This window comes from Cucurbita maxima, unplaced genomic scaffold (assembly GCF_002738345.1).
Source record: "Cucurbita maxima cultivar Rimu unplaced genomic scaffold, Cmax_1.0 Cma_Scf00017, whole genome shotgun sequence".
Classification (NCBI taxonomy): Eukaryota; Viridiplantae; Streptophyta; class Magnoliopsida; order Cucurbitales; family Cucurbitaceae; genus Cucurbita; species Cucurbita maxima.
In genome coordinates this window covers 1,989,222-2,011,927 of record NW_019272033.1, presented here as the reverse complement: position 1 = coordinate 2,011,927, position 22,706 = coordinate 1,989,222, and the positions used below count along the sequence as shown (strand labels likewise).

General features: G+C 37.0%; 3 protein-coding genes across 3 annotated transcripts; 2 read left to right on the top strand and 1 right to left on the bottom strand.

Annotated features, from left to right (window-relative positions):
• Positions 1-922: 922 nt before the first annotated feature.
• LOC111492140 (aspartyl protease AED3) lies at positions 923-2,780 on the top strand. The gene is made up of 2 exons (XM_023141379.1): positions 923-1,390; positions 1,745-2,780. The coding sequence occupies exons 1-2, from the start codon at positions 923-925 to the stop codon at positions 2,588-2,590; spliced, it is 1,314 nt and encodes a 437-aa protein (XP_022997147.1). The 3' UTR covers positions 2,591-2,780.
• A 1,244-nt stretch (positions 2,781-4,024) lies between these two features.
• Positions 4,025-5,289, top strand: LOC111492187 (mitochondrial uncoupling protein 5-like). Its single transcript, XM_023141450.1, has one exon. The coding sequence runs from the start codon at positions 4,295-4,297 to the stop codon at positions 5,252-5,254; it is 960 nt and encodes a 319-aa protein (XP_022997218.1). The 5' UTR covers positions 4,025-4,294; the 3' UTR covers positions 5,255-5,289.
• A 441-nt stretch (positions 5,290-5,730) lies between these two features.
• LOC111492098 (rho GTPase-activating protein REN1-like) lies at positions 5,731-21,979 on the bottom strand. Its single transcript, XM_023141291.1, has 24 exons — positions 21,702-21,979; positions 21,442-21,533; positions 21,187-21,264; positions 18,395-18,431; positions 18,235-18,311; positions 17,528-17,598; positions 17,352-17,430; positions 16,774-16,909; positions 15,977-16,099; positions 15,817-15,894; positions 15,318-15,373; positions 15,138-15,207; positions 13,203-13,287; positions 11,796-12,039; positions 11,235-11,441; positions 10,066-10,365; positions 9,795-9,844; positions 9,135-9,195; positions 8,972-9,055; positions 8,232-8,345; positions 8,001-8,146; positions 7,791-7,854; positions 6,972-7,169; positions 5,731-6,451 (listed from the first exon to the last, which is right to left on the bottom strand). Exons 2-24 carry the CDS (start codon positions 21,469-21,471, stop codon positions 6,185-6,187), a joined length of 2,655 nt encoding a protein of 884 aa, XP_022997059.1. The 5' UTR covers positions 21,472-21,533; positions 21,702-21,979; the 3' UTR covers positions 5,731-6,184.
• Positions 21,980-22,706: the final 727 nt, after the last annotated feature.

Here is a 22,706-nt window from a genome sequence, read left to right as displayed (position 1 = left end):
TGTCAGACAGATTCCTTTGGACCAATTTGGCCCTTTCTTGAGTTACAACAGAAAAACTCCCCGTTTTGTCCTTGGATTCCGTCTGAAAACGAACTTTTATTATTTACTTTTGAGCACTTTTTAGGACACCTAAATTATTTAGAGGGGCCACCACTTCGCCATAATTACCGTCTCTTTCTCACCGCAAAGTGCCTTTTTTTGATATTACCATTTATTAGGGGGTGGAAGATAAATATTCAATAATTCGTTTCAAAACTATTTTATTTTTAATTTCCGATCTTTAAAATTTAAGTAATTTTCTTTCATGATCCCAACATATTATTCAAAATTATACAATTTTTTTTTTAAATATAGTGAAAAAAAAATTATTTGCTTAAGATATAATATGGGTAATAAATTTTATTTTTTAAAAATATTTTAGAGTAATCCAATTTTATTTTATAAATTTTAAAATATGAGAGATAAAAGAAGTTTCTTTCCAGCACTTTTCTAGTTTTTTTTTTTTAACTAAAAAATAAAAAAAATGATAAAAAAAATAAACAAGAAGGTACAAGTCTATGATGTGATTGTTATTCCATAACAGTTAAATAAATAAATAAATAAATAAATAAAATTTACCGAATATTAAAATTTAAAAAATATATACAAAAATTTATTAAAATTTTTAAATATATATTTGAAATAAAAAAATAAAGGAAAATATAGATATTTATATCTCAAACCTCACGTGCATGGATAAGCGCTACCATTACGTCAGACTAAACAATTATATGCCCATTTTCGTAATTTCACAACACAATTTTGTTATAAATCTACCATACCCCCATGCAAAAACTCCGGTAACCGGTAACCTTCAAATTTTCGTTTTCACCTCTTCCACCGCCGTCTCTCTCAACTCCGGCCACCGAGTTGAGTCCGAGTCATGGCCGTCAAATTTTTCTTCTTCGTCTTTTTAGCCCTTCTGGCACTAAACTCCAACGCTTCCGATCTCTGCGCCGCCGGATCGGACGGCTCCGGTGATCTCTCCGTCATCCCCATCTACGGAAAATGCTCGCCGTTCACGGCGCCGAAGTCAGAATCTTGGGTGAACACGGTGATTGATATGGCTTCGAAAGACCCAGCCCGAATTAAGTACTTGTCGAGCCTCGCCGCCCAGAAGACGGTGGCGGCGCCTATCGCCTCCGGGCAACATGCTCTCAATATTGGGAATTATGTGGTGAGAGTTCAATTGGGTACTCCGGGTCAAGCTATGTATATGGTTCTTGACACCAGTAGTGACGCCGCCTGGGCACCGTGCTCCGGCTGCTCCGGCTGCTCCGCCACCACTTTCTTGTCTAAGAATTCCTCCACTTTTGCCACTTTGGATTGCTCCAAACCGCAGTGTAGCCAGGTTTGTTGAATCGCTACTCAAATTATTTAATTTACATTTATTATAATTATTATTTATGTTTAAAAAAAAAAAAAATCTGTCGTTTAATTTTCAAAATAGCAATTTTAGTGTTTAGAATTTATAAATTAATTAATTGAATCTCAGTTTAAATAATTGTTTAAAAAACATAAAATTAGATCTAATTACTTATTAATATTAACTCGAATTTAAATTATTTTGGTATATTTTATAAAATGATCCAAAATTTTCTATTTTTTATCATCAAATAAATTACAAATATTTAAATATTTATTTGTAATTGAGGACTAAATATCTTGAACATGTGAATTAAATTTATTTGTTAATTTTCTTCAGGCTCGGGGTCTTTCCTGTCCGACAACCGGTAGCGTCGATTGCTTATTCAACCAAACATACGGCGGCGACTCATCGTTTTCCGCCACCCTAGTTCAAGACACTCTCCACTTGGGAACCGATGTCATTCCAAATTTCTCATTCGGTTGCATCAGCTCCGCCTCCGGCAGCTCCATTCCGCCGCAAGGCTTATTGGGTCTCGGCCGTGGTCCCCTCTCACTCATCTCACAATCCACTTCACTCTACTCCGGTTTATTCTCGTACTGTCTCCCGAGTTTCAAATCCTACTACTTCTCCGGTTCACTAAAACTCGGCCCGGTCGGACAACCTAAGTCAATCCGAACCACCCCACTCCTTAAGAACCCGCACAGACCGTCTCTCTACTACGTCAACCTAACAGGCATCAGTGTCGGCCGGGTTCTCGTCCCAATTCCACCAGAGACTCTCGCATTCGACCCGAACACTGGTGCGGGAACCATCATCGACTCGGGGACGGTAATAACCCGGTTCGTATACCCTGTCTACACAGCGGTTCGAGACGAATTTAGAAAGCAAGTGGGCGGTTCGTTTTCGCCATTGGGAGCTTTCGACACGTGTTTTACAACGAGCAATGAAATGGCGGCGCCCGGCATTACGTTCCATTTGAGTGGATTGGACTTGAAATTGCCGATGGAGAACAGTTTGATTCACAGCAGCGCCGGTTCGTTGGCTTGTTTGGCGATGGCGGCGGCGCCCAACAATGTGAACTCTGTGTTGAATGTTATCGCCAATTTGCAGCAACAAAATCATCGGATTTTGTTTGATATTGCAAATTCTAAGCTGGGGATTGCTCGCGAGCTCTGTAATTAGCTGAATCACTGACAATGGAAGCTATGAATAATTTGGAAAATGTATCGTTTCTTTTAATTTAATGTCCAATCCAATGTATGGTTAAAGTGGGTTTTAAAGATGGTGGCTTTTAGTATCCATTTTAATGGGCTTGGCCCAATATCATTTGGGCCCAAGGTCCACATTTGGATGAAAGTGGTTTTTAAAGATAGTGGCTTTTTAGTATCTACTTTAATGGGCTTGGCCCAATGTCATCTTGGGCCCAAGGTCCACAATTGGATTTGTCTTCTCTTGGTGTTATCATTTCGTTTAACAAAATTGGAGTATTATTTTTTTTTTGTTTATTTTTAAAATGCATAAATAATTTTATTAAAATATATTATTGGGTTTGACCTTGTTAGATATATTAGGTGATGATTCATTTGAATTAATGACATGCTTCCATGGTCAAAATGGACTTTGGATTCATGGATAAAAGACCACAATAAGCAACTTTATTATCCACATCTTATATGCCATTGGCAGGGCGTACTTGATAGCGGGTGCATATATCAACCTCCAACACACAATCTTGAGCACAATATCGGCACATGTGAAAACTCCATTTTAAAGGAATCGACATACTTGTCTATGCTGTGACACACGTATGTGCCATACAATCCAAGGATGGTGTAGAGCTGACACTATGCCTCCCCTATTGTACATCTTTAGCCACTTTCAATACTCCACGCATAGACGTGATTTTGGCAAACGGTCATACTGCGTGATGTCCGATTGCACCAAATTTTGTGAGCATTCATATTTTTCATTCGTCATGTGCCAAATTTCATTCCCAATAAGTGGAGCAGCCTTGAACCCATACCTTTGATTCCTGCATTGAGTCTCATCTCGAAGGACCAAAAGTTGCTATTTGGTCTATAAGCAAACATGGATAGGCTCCTCGAGCAAATACCATTCCAATGGAGAAGCTCACCTTTCCATTACAGGCGTATGATCCTTTTAACCTACTATATATATACTAAGATATAATATTTAGAGAATATATTATAATAATTAATTATGAAATAAATCTCATATAATATTTGAAAAAAATATTATAATAATGAGTTATGAAATATATTTTAGATATTCGCAATCCGTTAATATTTTAATATTTTATTTTTTTATTTTCATGAGTTGGTTAGTAGTATGTTTTATCTTATTATTTGATTAATATTTTATCTTTTTATCTTTATGAGTCGGTTAGTAGTATATATATACTATTTGATTAATAGTATATTTTATCTTATTTTCAAGATTTAGTTAGATGTATATCTTACCGTTGGTAGTTGGTATCCTATTTAAACGTGGTGAACTCAATGAATGAAGATAGCATTCTCGATACCATTTATATTTCTCATATTTTTAACGCTGTACCATACTTATTTGACCCATAAGAAAAAGAAAGGTCAAACGAAAAACCAAGTCAAAGTCAAAAGAAAGGGAGTCGCAGTCGCATTAGGGCATCCGTTTCTTCGTTAGACCCACCGCCGTCGCAGCCCTCTGTTCTTCAACTCCTCAGTCCTCACGCGTTAATGTAAGCTTCTGCGATCCCCACCTTCTTCCTCTTTCTATAAACCCATCTTCTTCACTTCACCCATTACTGCGCCGTCCAATTTCACTGCCTAAATCTTCTCCGTTCTCCTTACCCTTCTCTTCCTTTCTCAATCTCTGGTTCGATCGGAAATGGGTTTGAAGGGATTCGCCGAAGGAGGAATCGCCTCCATTGTTGCTGGATGCTCCACTCACCCTCTTGATCTCATTAAAGTTCGGATGCAATTGGCCGGCGAGAAACCCACGCTTCCAAGTCTCCGCCCCGCCTTAGCTTTCAATGGGTCTTCTTCCGTTGTCGCGCCGGAATCTTTCCATATTCCCCCGCCTCAACCACCGCGTGCGGGGCCCATATCGGTTGGAGTACGGATTGTCCAGTCCGAAGGTGTTGCTGCTCTGTTTTCTGGCGTCTCCGCCACCGTTCTCCGTCAGACTCTTTACTCCACCACTCGGATGGGTCTCTACGACGTTCTTAAAAGTAAATGGTCCGACCCGAATTCTGGCAACATGCCTCTGACCCGGAAAATCACGGCGGGGCTTATTGCCGGTGGAATTGGCGCGGCGGTGGGGAACCCGGCGGATGTCGCAATGGTGAGAATGCAGGCCGATGGCAGGCTTCCGTTGAGTCAGCGGCGGAATTACGCCGGCGTGGTGGACGCCATCACAAGAATGTCAAAGAAGGAAGGGATTAGTAGCCTGTGGCGCGGGTCGTCGCTTACGGTGAACCGCGCTATGATCGTGACGGCGGCGCAGTTGGCGTCGTACGATGAAATCAAAGAGACGATATTGGAAAAGGGTGTGATGAAGGACGGATTGGGGACCCACGTGACGGCGAGTTTCGCGGCGGGATTTGTGGCGGCGGTGGCGTCAAATCCGGTGGATGTGATAAAGACGAGAGTTATGAATATGAAAGTGGAGAGCGGGGCGGCTCCGCCGTACAAGGGGGCGTTGGACTGCGCGATGAAGACGGTGAAGGCGGAAGGGGCAATGGCGCTTTACAAAGGATTTATTCCGACGATTTCACGGCAGGGACCTTTCACTGTAGTCTTGTTTGTCACACTCGAACAAGTTAGGAAGATTTTCAACCAGTTTTGATTTGACGGGTGACGATGACCCATAATTCTTTTCCATTCAATTTTAATAATATTACATTTTAGAAATTCTATACGTTAAAAGGAATTAAAAATGGCTAAAATAAATATTGAAAAATTATGAGAAAACAATAATTTATGAACTTAATTAGTCATTATGTATAACTTATGGATTATTGAAATATTGACTCTATTATAATAGAATTTCTGACCCCATTCTTCATAGAGTCCTCTTATCTCTTCCCTTCTCCGAGCTTAGGTTATGGAAGAAGGAACCGAGAAGAAAGTATCAGCAACAACAAGTTTTATTATAAGACAGCTCATGATGTTCATATCTATCTATTATTATGTGCCTCTGCATCTAGTATTGAAAAGACCTCATACAATAACTGTCCTAGCTCTACCGTGTCCTTGTTTCATTTCTTCCAGAACAATCAATTCTCCCAGAGTTAAAAAGACGGTTAACCAAAATATCATAACTAGGATCAAATAATGGGTTTTGTTCTTCTATTTTGAAATCTCTGTTTGGGCATAGTTCAAACAGTAAACATAGAATCAATTTAAAATGGAATTTCACCAATGGTGAAAGCATAGCACAATCCTTCCTATACAAGCTTTGAGCTATTCACTGAGAGAAAAAGAATCAGAAACCAACAAAAAGGCAAATAATTCAGCAGCTTTGATCAAAAAACTGGTTTCATCTGTACATCCATCGTGCCATTTTCATTCAGAGTGAAGGATTCTTCACTTTCACTGTTTGCTACCTCAACTCATTGCTCCGAAGATATCTATCTTAAAACACTCATGAAGTTTCCAAAGCTTTGCTGCTATTGTGTCCTTAAGGGCCAGATGATTCTCTGATCTTCCTCTATCCATAATACTTACTGCTGCTCTGGCTTTGGCCTTCTGTTCTTGTTCCTTTATTGTGTGCATCTCAGTTTCGGGGCTGGCTGCTGCTGCTGCTATCAGTGCCTGCTCTCTTATCTGAGTCCTGAATAGACGACCCTTGAGTGACATCCGAATTTTGGACTGAGCGCTTTGCTTCAGCTGCTCTGCCCTTATCCGTATTCTCTAAGGATTGACCTGAAACTCGCCCCCGGTCCATATTCTGGAGTTCATTAGCTATCTGGCTGCGACGCTCCTTCAAGAAATTGAGTCTGGTAGTCAGTTTCGTCAGTGCTGAAGAGGTGAGATTTGAACCCTGCAATAAACATAGATGAGGCATTATAATAGCTACATCTGGTCATTACATGGAATAAATGATGCGATAAGGAATTTCCAACATGTCAACGTTTTCTTCAATATGTTTATGGTTTCGACATCGATAATGAAGGGTGAATCAATATTTTTATTATAAAATAGTCAAACCGACAAAATATAACAAAAATATGAACGCTCCAAACATTTCAATCGCATTTAAAACCTTAATTATGACATACAAAATTTCCAGACATCCATCCAGTAGTTTGGCATCATTGCTGCTATCCAATAATCCAGCAAACATATATATTAAACATGCAACTCACACAAATGAGACTGTTACCATTTTTTACAAAGCACAATCGACTTACATAATGTGAGCAAAACAATCTTTATTTTGCACCACCACGTACATGGAACTACATTTCAACGTGACGATTCAAAGCTCTAAGTGATATGGTAATAATAGCAACATAAGAAGCATTGAAACTGGGGCAACAGTAGACTTCACAACAACCTACCTCAACCCTTGCAGCAGCCCTCTTAAGATTCGTTAGAGCAGTTGACCTTGGTGCTAATGCCTCCATGGTCGGAAACCCAACTGATCTGACAATGGCATGATGATCTGGATGCTGGTGGTGAGGGGCGTGTTTACTTGTGGAAGATGATGATTCCGTCTTCTTTTCGTTGCCATTTTCTGCTTGACCTGAAAGAATATCCTGCAAAAACACAACAGTGGACTTAAATGAACATCAGTTTATTGACAAGCTAGATGGCAAAATGCAAATCGAGAATTGGGCTGAGCATCCCGCAATGCTACCCGAGGCTCAAAGCAATAACTAAAATGCATTGCTATGATTCATGACTTCAGCATGATCAAAATAGTTATTATAATGCATTCCCCCGATTCATGGCTTCAACGGGATCATAGAAATCTAGTGAAGAAACAAGGTTTGATTAAAAAACGGAAATATAGCTATTGCATAATTGAATTCAGATGAGGTGCCTCACAACCAAATTTGAGGCAGGAGATGTGCTTTGAGAATAACAGCATTATAGCAGTGGTCATCGATATCAGTAAAGAAGTATAATGAGGAAAGTAGGGATTGAGTATCTCTTTATCAGGTAAGTTCAATCTTGATCCAAGGACTACGCCAGAGTGAACTGACTCATTAATAGAAAATAACTCTACAATTGATAAGAATGATCTATGAGTAAACGTCAGCTTCAGTGGAAGAAAAGAAATTAGTCCTAAACTCTGAAAATATTAATTAAATTTTAGTCGGAAGTGCCTTAGACATGCCAAAATATAAAAGATTACCAAAGAAAATGTGATTTACCTTATTTCTGAAGTGTTCAGGATGTAAAAGGGCTAAAGCTCCAGCATCCTTCTTCTTGTCCTTCCTGTACCCATTGAATTGTTAATCTCACATGAATAATTACTATCCACATAAGAAAAGGATGAAAAAGTTATGAACATTTACCTGTGCAAAAAAATTATTATGATATGATTATGCGAAAACATGAAATTTCAGAAAAGAGAAACCTACGATTTTGTTTGATGATTCTGTGAGGCATTACGTGAATCAGAAGAAGGACGTAGCCTATCGAGCTGTCCTTCAAAGTCAGCCACCATGTTGTTTAAATTGGCAATGTCTTTCTCTGCTTGATCTATTTCTTCAAGATCTGCCTTTGTCTAGACAAATAGCTAACACATTATGGCATCGGCAATCTGTCACATAATCCTACTAAAACAAATAAAAAGCATTAGACAAACTGACCTTTTCACTAATATTAGCTAAACTCGGTAAGGGGCCTTGAGAAATTTTAAGTCCTACTTCAAGAGCCATCCTTAGATCTCTCTCCTTTTGCAACTGGCCTTTTAGTCTTGCCACCTGAACATTCAATCCATAGTCATGACTAAGTCTTTATCTCCCTAGTTGACTTTGCAACTTTAATAATCACTTAAGGGTACCATAAACATGCTAAACCTTTTAATATAACAGTGGGTGTCCAAGCTGTCCACTTTGAATAATCCACAGAACTAAAATTTGATCTTATAACACTTAAAAGTACTAAAAAGCTCCATATTAATTATCTCGGATATACTACCATGCCTTGAACGATAACCTAGTAGGTACCCAAACTAACAACTTGATTCTTCTACCACTGAGTCAACCTATGGTAGTCAGTGGTAGTCCGTAGAAACAAATGCAAGAAAAATTATTATCTTAGATAGGTTACTATCATAACTTGAACTATACCCTAAAAGGCATCCAAACCAACAACTTGCTTTCTGAACTATTGGGTCATCGTTTGCACAAACAACAGAAAAAATTACAAAAGGTAAATAAATTGCATTATTGCAAACCAAAAAACAAAAACGAAAGGTAGAACATTTTGAAAGAATCACAAGGGTTCCTATTTTCAGTTCCATTGACTTAGACGCATCAATCACATTATGGAGAATGAAGAACATGAAACTAAGAGCAGCGGGACTAATGGCCCATGAAGAGTTTACCTCTTGCTCAAGAGTTATACGACGCTCATGCAAGAACTTCTTTTGGTTTTCCAGACTGGATTGCAAAGTATAATTTTCTTTGGCCTGAAATAAGAAAGAATTAATGTGAAGATTAAAGAACCAGAAATGAAATACGTAGAAAAAAGGCACTGAGAATCTTTACCTCCTCCAAAATTTTATTTTGCAGTTCATATTTAGTGGCTTCAAGTTTCTGGATTTCAACCCTGAAATAAGAACAAAAAGTTGTCAAAGAAAATTTACAAGACGGGGGATGACGAAAAAAACAAGTGCAAAAATAATCATTTACCAAGAAGTTCAAGGTCACGACAACTGATACTGTAATTATTTGAAGAGATTAATATAATGTGTCATGATGTAATTGACGACTTAGCAAATATACAAACAAAGGAAAAATCTCATGAATATAAACACTTGATCCAATCGATGCCACCTGCCCCACAGTATTTTCAATTCATATTTTTGGACTTGAAAAGTTCAGTGTAACGAAGTCATTAGAATTATAAGGATCTGTAAACCAAGAAATGACATAATCAGGAAGTTTCAAGCCCAGTCCTTAAATGGAAGACTATTCAAGCATAAATGAACTCAGGTGAGTTTTTTATGAAAAAAACTTACAAGAAAATGTAAGCTCCAATCCACATTCCTCAATTTGGTTTTTGAGACTTGATAATAAAATTAAAGCCGTTAAAAAGACCAAACCATATAGTCTTGATTGTGGAACATCCATTCCCCTCTAGGTAAATACGAAAATATTAATTTATTTTAACCTACATATAAAGAAACAGAAAAAAAAGCCACTTACTCTTCGTCAAAATCAAGATCCATGGATTCCATGGAGAGGTTCTTCTTTGCCTGCGCTTGTATAGAAAACAAAAGCTAGTTAAACTAGCTGCAAGAACATGGGAAAAAAAAAGCTAGCTTGGAAAATCCATATGAATCTCTAACAACAGTCAAAACTATCATGATGGTGCACTTCAGGAAGATGGTGAGGGTTAAGTGAAATGGAATGCAGAACGCTGGCCCGAAATGGGGGAGAAAAAAGAGTGATATTGTCAATGAAATGTTTTACTCACAGGCGTGCGTCCCCAAACGGTGAGACGCCTTGACGTGTGGGAACTTTTACTTGGAGAACCATCAAAGCTTGAAGATGAACAAGGATCCAACTTGTGCATCATATTTGCTTCTTCAGATTCATATTCTTCACAAGGCTTTTCATCCTTGATTGGTGGATTACCTCTACCTCGAGCGGTCTTCTTGCTTCGAACTTCTCCATGTTCAGGCAATTTTTTTTTGGGGGAACTCGATTTTGGCTTCGTTCCATTTACCTTAGAAACGTCAGAATTCTTCGGACTACCACTTGATACTTCAGAACCCTGTAGCAAAGAAAGAGTAAGTATTGACATCTTTTCCGGCTGGTACTTAATTAAACTTTATCAATGGACCCAGCAATTTGGAAGTTACAAAAATTATAAAATCGACGAACTCATTCCGAATCATTCTAAGAAAACAGAGACTTCATCAAGACACGCAAAATTTTAATTTGGGATTGAATTATTTTGCATCTAAACCAAGTTTTTTGATATGATGAGTCGAAGGAGCCTTTAGAGTGATTTTCGGAGATTGGATTTTAGAACCTATCCACCCCAACACCTCGGCGGAGTTTACTAGAATAAAAACAGAAGTACAATATTTGTATGTTCCTCATACGTTACCCCTAAACCCGTCGGACAGTACCCTTCCTGTAAGCTTATTAAGAAGAAAGGGTTCGACTGACTTATATAAGAAGAGACAGTGGATCAAGCGAGGTTTTAAAGGGCATTTCTGACATGGGCAAGGGATGTTTTGACTGTATCAAGAAAGGGGACCAGCAGCCATGAAGGAGGGGGATTGGTTTTTGGCTAGGTTTGAGGAAATAGCAAATGAAAATATCATAGTAGTGTGGGGCTCCTGAATTTTCTCCTTATTGTGCGTCTAATAAGATTTTAAGTCCTATTTATAACAAAGAAATTAATAATTTCTAATTTGATTATCCAGCATGGAACCTCCATCACTACCACCTCACTGATAAAGAGGAAAATAAACGTTTGAATGAAACAAAAGCTTGTCATGCGATATGGTCAAATAAACAGTATAAGAGGGTTAAGGGGAAATTACAATTTTGTCAGATTGTTATAGGATGATGGTGATACTACCATTTTATCAGATTACTACGTAACTCAATTGAGAAAATATAGAGACGTGCCTTATCACCAGATAAATCGTGCTCCTCAGAGTAAACACTCCCACTACAGGTTCCAGTTGATTCAACTCCATCGTCTGTTTCTGCATCAGAACCAGTGACATCATCTTGTTCTTCATCATCGTAAGACATATCATCATCACTTGCCTCCTCACTCTCACTTCCACTCTCTTCTGAATCCGAATACATTATAGGCGACAGAGAACCTTCCTGCAATCACACTAGTAACTTATGGATCTCAAATTACAAGCTAATTAATCTTCCAAGTATCTTGAACATGACAACTAAATACATAAAATTAGACTCCTTGGATAAATCATTTCTAATAATATGCCTAATTCTGAAACATTCTTTTTGTCCCTTTTGAAGTAACCATAAAGATCATTAGTATGGTAAATAAAACTCACAATCACAACTAGGGCAAGAGATACATACTTGCGCATTAACCTCCTCATAACAGTTAAAAATCTGGTAAAAAGTAGCTAAAAAAAATCTTTTCTAGCTTTCTCAGCATGTCTGCGTCATACTAGAAAATTTGAATATAAGAACCAATATAATAGTTACCCCAAAAATTATGTCATATTCCTCCAGTAAAGTAATAACTATGGCTTGAGCATGGTTTGCAGCGGCAGCTGCACGAAGAAGTTGAATAGAACCATCACCCCCCACGTCAAAATCAGTTTCAATCTCACAATCACCGGATAAAAGTGGACGAAGGAGTAAGGGGGCCATGCAAGCTGCCACAGCTGAAGAGCTCATTCGATTCTCAGCTTTACGAGACGCTACAGTTTGCATCATCATAAGAATTCTGTCGCAGGAATAAAAGAAAAAAATTGTGAATTGTAAGATACACCTGAAAGATAAATCAGTACAAAAGGGTGGATGGAACAAATATATACTTCCACAAGTAGAACAACGACTAAATTTCACTATGGGATATAACCATTTGGACATGCAACAAGGGCAAGGTTAGAAGTATTTCGTTGATTGCCAAAAAAATAATAGGAGCATGACACAAGAAAATCATGAAGGCCACAGCAACGTCTACACAATAAAATCTTTAATATTTCAAGGTCAATAGCAGTAGTAATCGAGGAACAAAACATCCCTCTATAAACTCTCGGAAAACTCAGAATTTGAGAGCAAATGGTCTTGGACCTCCTGCCCGTTGCAGCTTTTGACATCAGTATCTCCCTTGTCATAACCTACTCCTCAAAAGAGCATTCAACAATACAATGTCATAATCTCAATAGATCCTTTTTGTGGTCATGTACAGTATACGGCCTCCACTTTCGGTGGCCACCCACAAATCTTTTTGTAATATTCCCTTTCTTCTCATCAATCTAGATTGGAGGCTTCTTTTTAATACATCACCCCACAGGCTAAGGGATTTCCCAAAGGCCGATATCTCTTTTGACTTTTTTTCTGTGAGAATATACTTCTGTTTCGTTAAAACATAAATAATTAATGAAAAAAACATTATGTCTCTCAAGTGGTCAAACCTACAGAACTATTAAGTGGAGACTCCGGAGCACTGCATGACCTCTATATCACTCATCACCATCGCGTATATCCAATTTTCAAGTTAATGTGTATTTGTACAAAGTAGCAAAAATATCAATGAAACCAGCATCACAATAAACCTTTGCTACCAAATACTCTATCAGAGAGAACTCTCAAGATGACATACGTTACAAACAATACGAACTTCTAAACGATGTAAAATAGTCAAGGCTTCAAATAAACTGTACTAGCTCTAGGCACTTGTTGATATATCTTATAAAATGGCACATGGACACTTGTTATTGGAAACATCATAAGATAGGTCTAACGTAAATTATAAATATATTCTATTGCCAATAGTAAAAATTGTTTATAGCATGCATCACCAAGGTTGATTTCTTCTCTATCAAGTTTTAAATTTAAAATAGAAAACAATTGAAAAACAGACAAAGCAGGGGCTATAGCTACCTCTGCAGTAAACGGCGATTTGGTTCTGGAAAGGTTTCATATATTGCAGATCGCATAGCATTCACTCTGTTACCTCGATCAGTTTCTAGTATGAATACAAAAATAAGGGGAAAAAGTATACATTTTAAACAACTGCTTTAAAAATTCAAAACAAAAAAGAGATGGTTAGGAAATACAGAAACCCCACTGTAAGGATAATAGAAAATAAAGAATGAAGTATCCAAACTTTAGAATTAATCTAGAGAGAGAGAGAGAGAGAGAGAGAGAGAGAGATTCCAAAGAAAACAAAGACAATAGTATTTAGACCTCCTATAACTAAAGTTTACATAAGAAAGGGAAGAACGGATAAGGATGTAACTCCTAGTCAGTTTTGGGTTAGTCAATAACGGTTTTAAATGATAATTGTACGAGGGATATGTGAATAGATAGGGGCAAGAACAATTGGCTCGGTGTGTTTATTTTGTGAGTTCTTATGCACTTTGGAGAGAAGTCGACCCTCTCGAATTGGCCAACAGTATAGAAGTTGTAATCTTCGTGTTTATCATGTCCTTGCTCTTTTTCCTACTCTATTGAAAGCGTCCTCACCCTCCTAGTGTTTATCATGTCGTTGCTCTTTTTCCTACTCTATTGAAAGCGTCCTTACCTTCCTAGTTACTTTGTACAATCTGGTTTTGTAGTCATTTCAAATTGTGCTTCTCGTAATGTGTGAGTACGTGTGTGCTTGTGCACATACCAGTGATTTGATCCACACAAAGCAGCATGTTATAGAATATCAGGAAAACTTGGAAAAATATGATTGACATTTTTTACGACAAGTTATCTACTTCAAGAGTTCAACATCATCAAACTTTCCTTATTTCAGGCTTCAGTAAACTTGTCCACGGATGGTAACAGATTCATTTAGAAACAAAATCCGAATTTCCTTTATTGTTGCAAAGTAATCTTTTTTTCCCCCTCGTATCAGACTCTAGACCTCCAGCTTCATTAACTTCATCTAAACTCTCAATTTTATGCAAACTCTAAACTTCACTGATGGAGGCTTTTTAGCTCTGCACATTACCAAATCTTAGACTTGAGCTTCCCTTTAGGCAGACACAAAACGAGGGAAACTCAAAAAAGATAAATAAATGCAACCAACTTTTAATGCTTTTCACTTAAACATAAACACATGCCCACTGATGAGGATCAGAACTCTTCCAACAAGATCCCAGCGAAGGAATAAAATAATCATGATCATCCCTCCTATAGTAGAGTCTAGAGGAGGAAGGTTCCAAGCTGAAATGCTAAGCTTCAAAAAAACGTTAAAGATGGGATCCTTTCAAGCCCACGCACTTTCCGGCTAGCAAATTCGTCTAATCACACCTCAACCACTAGAAATCTACCGATGCAACAAAAAACCACCCCCTTTCAGAAGTTGGACCAAGGCCCAATGAAAATCTTGAAAAACCACAGCTTAGGTAAAAAATTTAGTAATTATGTTAGAAAAGAAAGTTTGAGGGAGTCAATGCCCACCTAAGTTTCTTGAAGCAACTATTTTTATGTAACTATTTTTATGTTTTAATTTGTGAATATATTTTTTAATCTCAATATATTAGATTGGACTAGAAAGGAAATGAGGTACACGACATACAGGCCTTGTTAAAAAGGGTGTCATTTCCTCTACGCATGAAAACATTTAAGTATGAAATAAAAGCTAGAAAATGTCAGTGCATGACTCCATAGAGGATATAAAATTTGGCTTTCTAAACTGAGAATTCATGCACGCCCTAGTTTTAAAAAAGGTCAAGTTAAATACTTTTCACTTGCGTCTTTATTTCCTATGCTTTCATCATTTCTAGTCTATATGTCATGATTTTTCGTGTGAAAGAACGTATGTTTTCCACCTGGTAAATTAAATCATTTAAGATACTGAAATTAGCTTCTCCAATGACTTACTGCTTGCTTCTAGTAATGCGTTACAGCAAGATGCCGGAACTGGAGATGATGGTAACTCCCGGATGACATACTGAAATATAGCATAAAAGACATGAGATCGAAGAAAACTTCCACAGAAGGCAACAACAATTTGTGAAAGATTTGCCATCATTAGTATTAAAATTTTGATAACTTTTCAACCTTCACGCAGTCAGCCACTACATGTGCATCTTCATCTGGAGAAAACTCGATCTTTCCTGCAGTATAAATAAAGAATGAATAAACAATATTTCTGATAAGGAGCTCGTTATCAGACTATTTTAATTCCTAATTTATATGATTTGAATTATAAGAACCAATATGTTGACCCCGTTGACATGCATTTTAAAAGTCAGATTAAAAGGAACAAGAGATGGGGACAGTAACTAAAGCCAGTAAATAATTATAACTCTACAATCATTCATTACTAACGGAAAGAAAAGACTCCAAAGGTCACAGTTTGCAACAACCACCAACTCATTTGTGCGTAGTTTGAAAACTGAAAGATACGTGTACCATGTACAATTCATCCCATCAATAGATGAGGACTTAAATTGCGAGTTTTGTTAGTCAGTAGACTGAAACATAATTGCAACAGAACACTATCAACAATATAATGCATATAAATCTGGATTAGCATTATAATAATCAAATAACTGACCCTGTTCATAGTCCCGCACACGACGTTCAACATCATCAACATCTGCAGCTTGTCGCAAAATGCCTTCAACTTTGACTCCTATTATTAACTCAGATCCTTTAGCTGAAAAATTAAATAATATAAGATTTTTTACAGAATGATAAATTCAAGATTAATCTACCGTGGTCCTCTATAAACCTAAGGGCTTTCTCCAGAAAGGAGGGAGTTCCATCAACATCTTCCAAAGCAAGCAAAACTGGCCTACCAAGGACTTTTGGTCTTCCGAGCTGTGATCCATCCTTCACTAGAAAAGACATATAGAGAGCATCAATAAATCAATATGGCGAAAAATGAAGAACGCATGCAAGTTATTGAAGTTGAAACATATTACAAGCAGGCCCAATTAGGTGAAGATCCAGGTGTGAAACGAGAATGAAACAGAACTAACCAATCTATTTATCAATGTTTGGGTGAAGTTCCGAATAAAAAACTATGAGAGGGTAAACAGATCATGAATGCATCGCATAAATATCAAACATGAATAGAACGAACTAATATATTTAAATCCATGAGAACAAAGCATCTGAGAAAATTTTCCTTACAAAATTTCTAACAAATTTAACTATTTAATTAGAAATAACAATTTTTTCATCACCAAGTTTCTCAAGTTTTGGCACTTTTTCCATTCATCGTCCAAACAGGACTGTGCAAGTTCACAGCTATACCCAAATAGAATGTATATATTCTTCACTAATACAAAAGGCAAAGTTTCTGACAAATGTAACCACGTGAAGGACATAATTTTGTAGATTCCAAAGTAAACTAAGCATCTGAAATATAGCTTAAACACACACTTCTCATATAAAGCATACAAGGTTAAGTTAACAGGGCAAATATAAAGGGAAATGCATAAACACTAGAACAAGAAGTACAATGAAATAAGTGGTATCTAAAGAAAACTAGATCAGAAAAGCATACACGTCTCTGAAGACCCATCATTTGATTCGATCTTATCATTCTTGAAGATACCATTAGCATGGACACTACTAGGTGCTTGAGACAAAGCAGTTTCCAGTGCGGCCTTCCATTCATAGAGATCCTCCAATGTTTCCGCCTGCAACATTAGATAACACACAGTGCAGTAGGCTGAGAGGTACATACTAGAGAAACAAAAACACCCTTCTTCAAGGTTATACTGGAATACAGACTACGCTCAGAGTTATTTTTTAGGACGATTACTCCAGAAAGAAAATATCTAAGAATGCAATTCAAGACTTAAACATCAGCATTTTTCATGAGTCATGCCACCAATCTCCTTAATGAACTTGAGAATTTTAAAAACTAATATTTGAGATAGATTAGATGAAAGAAGCTAGAAACTTTGTATAATTAGCATACACAAGTTTGTATGCCAAACCTACGAAAGGGAACAAAATGATAAAACAGAGCCACAAAAGAAGAACCTAAACGCTTATAAAGGTCAAAATAAAAGTTTCACTTCAGCTAAAGAAATGTTAGAAGGAAAAAGAAGGTTGAAAGACAGAGAGAGAGAGAACCTTCAGTGTGAATGCCCGTCCTTCTCGACCATCAGGAAAGAGCACAGTCAAGAGTTTTTTTTCACTTTTCACAACAACACTTGAAAATGTACGGTAATACCACTAAATTAGTTTGCTGGGCTACTTCCCTTGTAGAGATAAGGCAAATACCATTAAAATTCAGAAAACAAACTAACCTGCCTGAATTGTTGAGATCAATGCCACCGAGAGTCAAATTCACCTCCCCCCCTTTCTGAGGAGCAGCATTCTGAAAGGCGTAACAATCAACTAAAAATTCAAAACTTTTCAGAAGGAAATTAAACAGACAAATAATCAATCGTAACATGATGCATATCATGTATGTACCTTGTGCATATATAATATAAAGTAAAAGTGATATTAAAATAGCTTTAGCTTGTATTAATGTGACGGACAAACTACCAACTCCAAGTGGCTCATCCTCCAACTAGAAACAAGGTCATGACAACAGCTTAAATCACCATAAATTAAATAACATTCAAAACCAGACTCATGCAAAAGATCACAAGATAATTCTACGCCTGAGGTAAAGGCAACTCTTCAAGCTCTTCAAGTTCAAAGGAAATAAGTTGAAACTCAATTATCCACCCTTTAAAGAACTATTTTTGAAGATAACTATAACAAGCTATTAGTTATCCAAGAGGATTTTAAATGCGGAAATAACAAAAATTGATGAAGATCACCGTACAGGTTACCCAGCCATTTGAGAGGGCTGCAGCTCTCCTCAATCTTGGTCGTTATCCAAAATGATAACAAACTATCCCTATGTATGACTCCCTGCCATATACTCACAGTGCCAAGCTACTAACTGATGGCAGTACAATAGCACAAGCATGATCATATATAAAATGGAAAAACCACTTACTGGATCACTTCGAAAGAAAACTAGTGAAGTACGTGTAAGAATGAACCATCTCTTTTTCCAGGAGGTCCATCCAATTCCTGATTTTTTTTTGGGGGGGGATGAAATTCATTGATGAGTTAACTTTCCCAAGTTCTAGAATAAAAAAATCAAATGAACACACCTTTAGATGATAAGAAAAGTGGTCCACTCTTGAAAACCTGCAATACAGTTAAAAACTTAAGTAATGTAACCTAAAATTTTACTCCACAAAATACAATAATAAAATATACATGGAAAAAAAACCCTGCTACACGTGATAAAGAGATAACAACATATATTGCTAATAAAGTTGCGCCTTCTGAAACGTTCCTTGTTACCGACTGAAGTCTTGGCACTTTTCAGATTCAATCAATGTTGAAACTATAGGTTGGCAAACAGAAAATGTTCTTTTCATTGTTAAAGCAGATGCAATAAACGGTGTTGGTCTTAATAGCAAAGCCACTAAACGCTAATCCCTAAACACTTCACACCTGATCCCTGCAAAACTCAGTAATCTTGCTCTTCAATCATTACAGCTAATGTATAACATTCTTCTCTCTATATTTTTTTTTTCTTTTTGTACTATTACATCTAACATTCTCAGTGGCAGCCTTGCTAAAAGTTCGTTTTATTAGCAAAAAAACTCTGTCACTGGGAGTTAGTGGAGAAGCGTGTGGAACAAGGTGGATTAGAGATTGGAAGCATAATGGTTGCGATGGTTCTTCATGAAGCTTGATGTTTTATGATGCAAAGTTATTGTGAGTAAATATGATCCACATCCTTTTGATTGGGTGGCAAGTAGTGGGTCTAAGAGACCTTGAAAAATCGCTGGAAAACTATCACATCTGATTTCTTTTTCTTCTTTCAGTTTATCATATGCTTCATTGGAGAAGACAAAAAAGTTCATTTTTGGGAAGATTGTTGGGTTGGTGAGAAACTCTCTTGTGAGTTGTTTCCTCATTTATTTCCCCTCTCTCAAAAGAAGTTGTACTTGGTGGTTTTGATTCCACTTTCTCTGTCAATTCCTTCATCTTCGATACCGTAGGTCTTCAGTCATTCTCTTTCTAACGATTGATGTAGTGTTTTTTCTTTCCCTTTTGCAAGACCAGGAGAGGCTCTAGATTTTGGACTCCTTAGGAAGGCTTCTTCTCTCGATCCCTTTTACATATTTAGTTTGTCCCTTCTCCGGTCCAGGTTATTTCTACTTCTGCTGCTATCTGGAAAAGGAAAATTCCAAAGAAGATCAAATTCTTTCATGTGGCAGGCTCAAAGTCATTCTTCCCTTGTGTTGCATTCGCAATGGTGCATTCTTTGAAGAAGTCAGGAGGAAGAACTTTACTACTATGGGGCCATTTTATGTAGTCGATATGGAATGATGGTTGAGCTTTAATGGCTTACACTTAACATGGATTGAAGCCCCTCTTTGTAGTTACTTTTGTGCTCTTTCTTGCTTTTTTTTGTTTTGATAGAACTCTTTTTTGTATGTCCTTGTATTCTTTTCATTCTTTCTCAATAAAAGTTCAGTTTCTTACCAAATATATATAACCGAATCAATCCGCAATTTATGTGAATTCCATAACCTATTTTTTCCATCTTGCATTCAATTTGGTACTAGAGCATATCTTGCTAGCACCAAGGAACCAACTATACCGCCTCATGCACAAAATTTGGACCAAGATGCAAAATCTAAATCGGACATCTACTGACCGGACATTTTTTTCTTTTTTTGCATCTTTTGTGACTTAGCCTCTATCTGTTGACTTGATTTGTGAAAATTATCCTTACAAATCAATACATGTCTTTTCAATATGTTTTGTCCTTATTTATCTGGTTCTAAACAAATTCTCTAGGTGATCACTCAATATCAAAATTTTCCAAGCAAACATATTAACTTTGGAAGTCTTAATAGGTCATAAAAAAAAGAGGTACACCTTGTTGATATAGGTGATGACTATCCCATTCTTTTAAGTTTTCTTAACCATGCTTGTGTAGTCTTAGAATATCTTTCTTTTCCTTGTAGTGTGATTTACTCCTCTACTATGGCTCCACAACAACACTCAAGCTATTGCTGCGTTAGCAGCTCTTATCTTAATCTTAAAAGAAATTCCTTGTAGCGTTGATTTGCTTCTCCTCTACTATGGCTCCACAACAACACTCAAGCTATTGCTGCATAAGCAGCTCTTATCTTGATCTTCAAAGAAACAAAAAGAGGTGGATGGATCCGGTAGGGAGTGGATGTTATCTCTTTTATGTTCTAGCTTTCAGTAATTTCCATTGGTTTTGGATGGACGGTCCGGTCCTTCTCCAAAAAAAATATGAAATAAAAATAAAATAATAATACTAATTCAATTCCCTCTTTCTTAAACACCAGATATATGATGTGACAACATGGGAATGAATGCTATAGCTTCGAATACAGGGTTCCCCGTTCACTAAACAAGTCCAATTGGCATCCATCTGGTTTGTGATTGAACGCAGCAAAATCAAGTCCAACTTCAGTATGTCACCTCGTTGAATCGGGTTGCCGACTGCTTAACAAACAGCTTCTCATCCTCAGTTAATGTTCTTGCATGTCCAACTAGCAGTCGTTGCTCTCACTCTTCTCATAAGGTAAGACATTAAACAGATTCTAACGACTGTCGTTCCAGGAAATAAGAAAACCACCAAATACTAATTCCTAGAGTTGCTTTGCAAGTATTCCCATAGCTTTCATTTTCTTCTGCCCCTAAAATTGCATCACACGCCAAGCCAAATTAAGTTCGCAATTTATTTTCGTTACTTTAGCAATGGGGCTAATGCTCAGCGCGCATGCTATGCGAGATCAGGAGCCTTTATATGAAATCTCAACATCGAGCAATTGACGAAATGAGACGGACACTGGAGACATAAAAATCACATCCTAAGTGCAAAAAGAAATACAGAAATAAAACCCACCGTGTTGCCAACACGAGAACCAGCAGAAGGATCGTCCGGAGGGGGTGGTGGCGAAGACGGAGGACTGCCGCATTCTCCCTACACCACAACAACACAAGATGGATTTCAATTCCCCAATTCGAACGTCACATTCTACCCCTTCCAACAACCGTACGCATACATCGTAGTCCAAAAGGAGAAAACAACTAAAAAACCGGCGCGCTTCATGCTAAAACAACAAACTAACCAAGCCAATAACTAAACACAATACAAAACCTGAGAATGTTCGGCGTTTCGGTTAGCCATCGTCGTATCTCCAAATCAGAGCACCATATCAATCATCAATCAAATCAATCGACCGAAAATCACTGCAACAACTACTGATCATCATTATCAAAATGCAGCAGGAACATCCACAGATAAACCAGATATCAGAATCAAAGCTTATGACATCGTGCGTTTCATTCCGCGAGACGAAAACAACAATGTATGATTATTAAAACGATTCCAAAGCACAACCGAATCGGAAACAATACCTCGTGTAGTCAATTTGAAAAGAGCAAAAGAGACAGGGAAATAACTTTTTGTTTCTTTTTTCCCTCCAAGAAGCGTAAGATGCAACAGAGACTTGTGGCTTTCTCGTTCTTCTGTTTTTTTCTCTCTCTCTTCTTGTGATGGATTGAGCCAGAAATGTTCCTCAACGGAAGTCCGGAGGTCAAGCAAGCGCCATCCGGAGAGTCTCCGGATGGGGCGGCAGTTGTACACGTCTCCCCGATTCCTGGTCCTTCTCTGCGCTACGAACGTGTTGGTGGGAAATAGGCGAAGGGCTTTTCTGTAATTTCACCCTTCTGACTTTTTTTTTCCCTCTCTCTTCTGCCCCTCTTTTTGGAGGTTTGTCCGGTGTGGCCGTTTTGTTCCCGTGTTTGAGGGAGCACTGGAAGGGATATTGTGGGACCCATACTTGCCGGGTCTGACGTGGATACCGCTACTATATATTTCATTAGATTATTTTAAAAAGAAAAGCTAAATTAATATCTAAAAATACTCTAAAAAATACAATAATATTTTTATATTAAAAAAAAATGTAAAAGTTTTTAATATTATTTTTGAATTAAAAATATTTTGTTTTTTCAAAAATATTTTTAAATTTTTCATAGTGTTTAAAAAATATTATTAAATTTAGAAGAGTTTTATTAATACGAACTAAATTATGTTTGAGAAATGTCGATAAAATTTTAAATGTAACATTAAAATTCTTAATATTTATAAATAAGTTTTAAGAACTTCTTAATCGTATATAAAACCTTTTAATAAGTATTTTTTAATTGTAAAACTAACGAAAAAATATTTTGAAAAAGTTTAAAGATATTTTTAAAGTTTTTTTTGAATCCTAAAAATAATATTTTTAGATGTTAATGATATTTTTATGTATTATTATTTTTTTAATGTATAAAAGTATTTTTGAGAATTTGTTAAGAGTTTAAAAGTATAATTAATTTTTTTAAAATTTAGATTTTTTTTTTTTTTTTTTTTTTTTTTAA

Coding starts and splice junctions, on each gene's coding strand:
- LOC111492140 (XM_023141379.1), top strand. CDS start 923: ATGGCCGTCAAATTTTTCTTCTTCGTCTTTTTAGCCCTTCTGGCACTA. Junction 1,391..1,744: donor CCAAACCGCAGTGTAGCCAG/GTTTGTTGAATC, acceptor AATTTTCTTCAG/GCTCGGGGTCTTTCCTGTCC.
- LOC111492187 (XM_023141450.1), top strand. CDS start 4,295: ATGGGTTTGAAGGGATTCGCCGAAGGAGGAATCGCCTCCATTGTTGCT.
- LOC111492098 (XM_023141291.1), bottom strand. CDS start 21,471: ATGGCTAACCGAAACGCCGAACATTCTCAG. Junction 17,599..18,234: donor TTTTCTTTCGAAGTGATCCA/GTAAGTGGTTTT, acceptor TACGCCTTTCAG/AATGCTGCTCCTCAGAAAGG. Junction 7,170..7,790: donor CTGAACACTTCAGAAATAAG/GTAAATCACATT, acceptor GTGTTTTTGCAG/GATATTCTTTCAGGTCAAGC.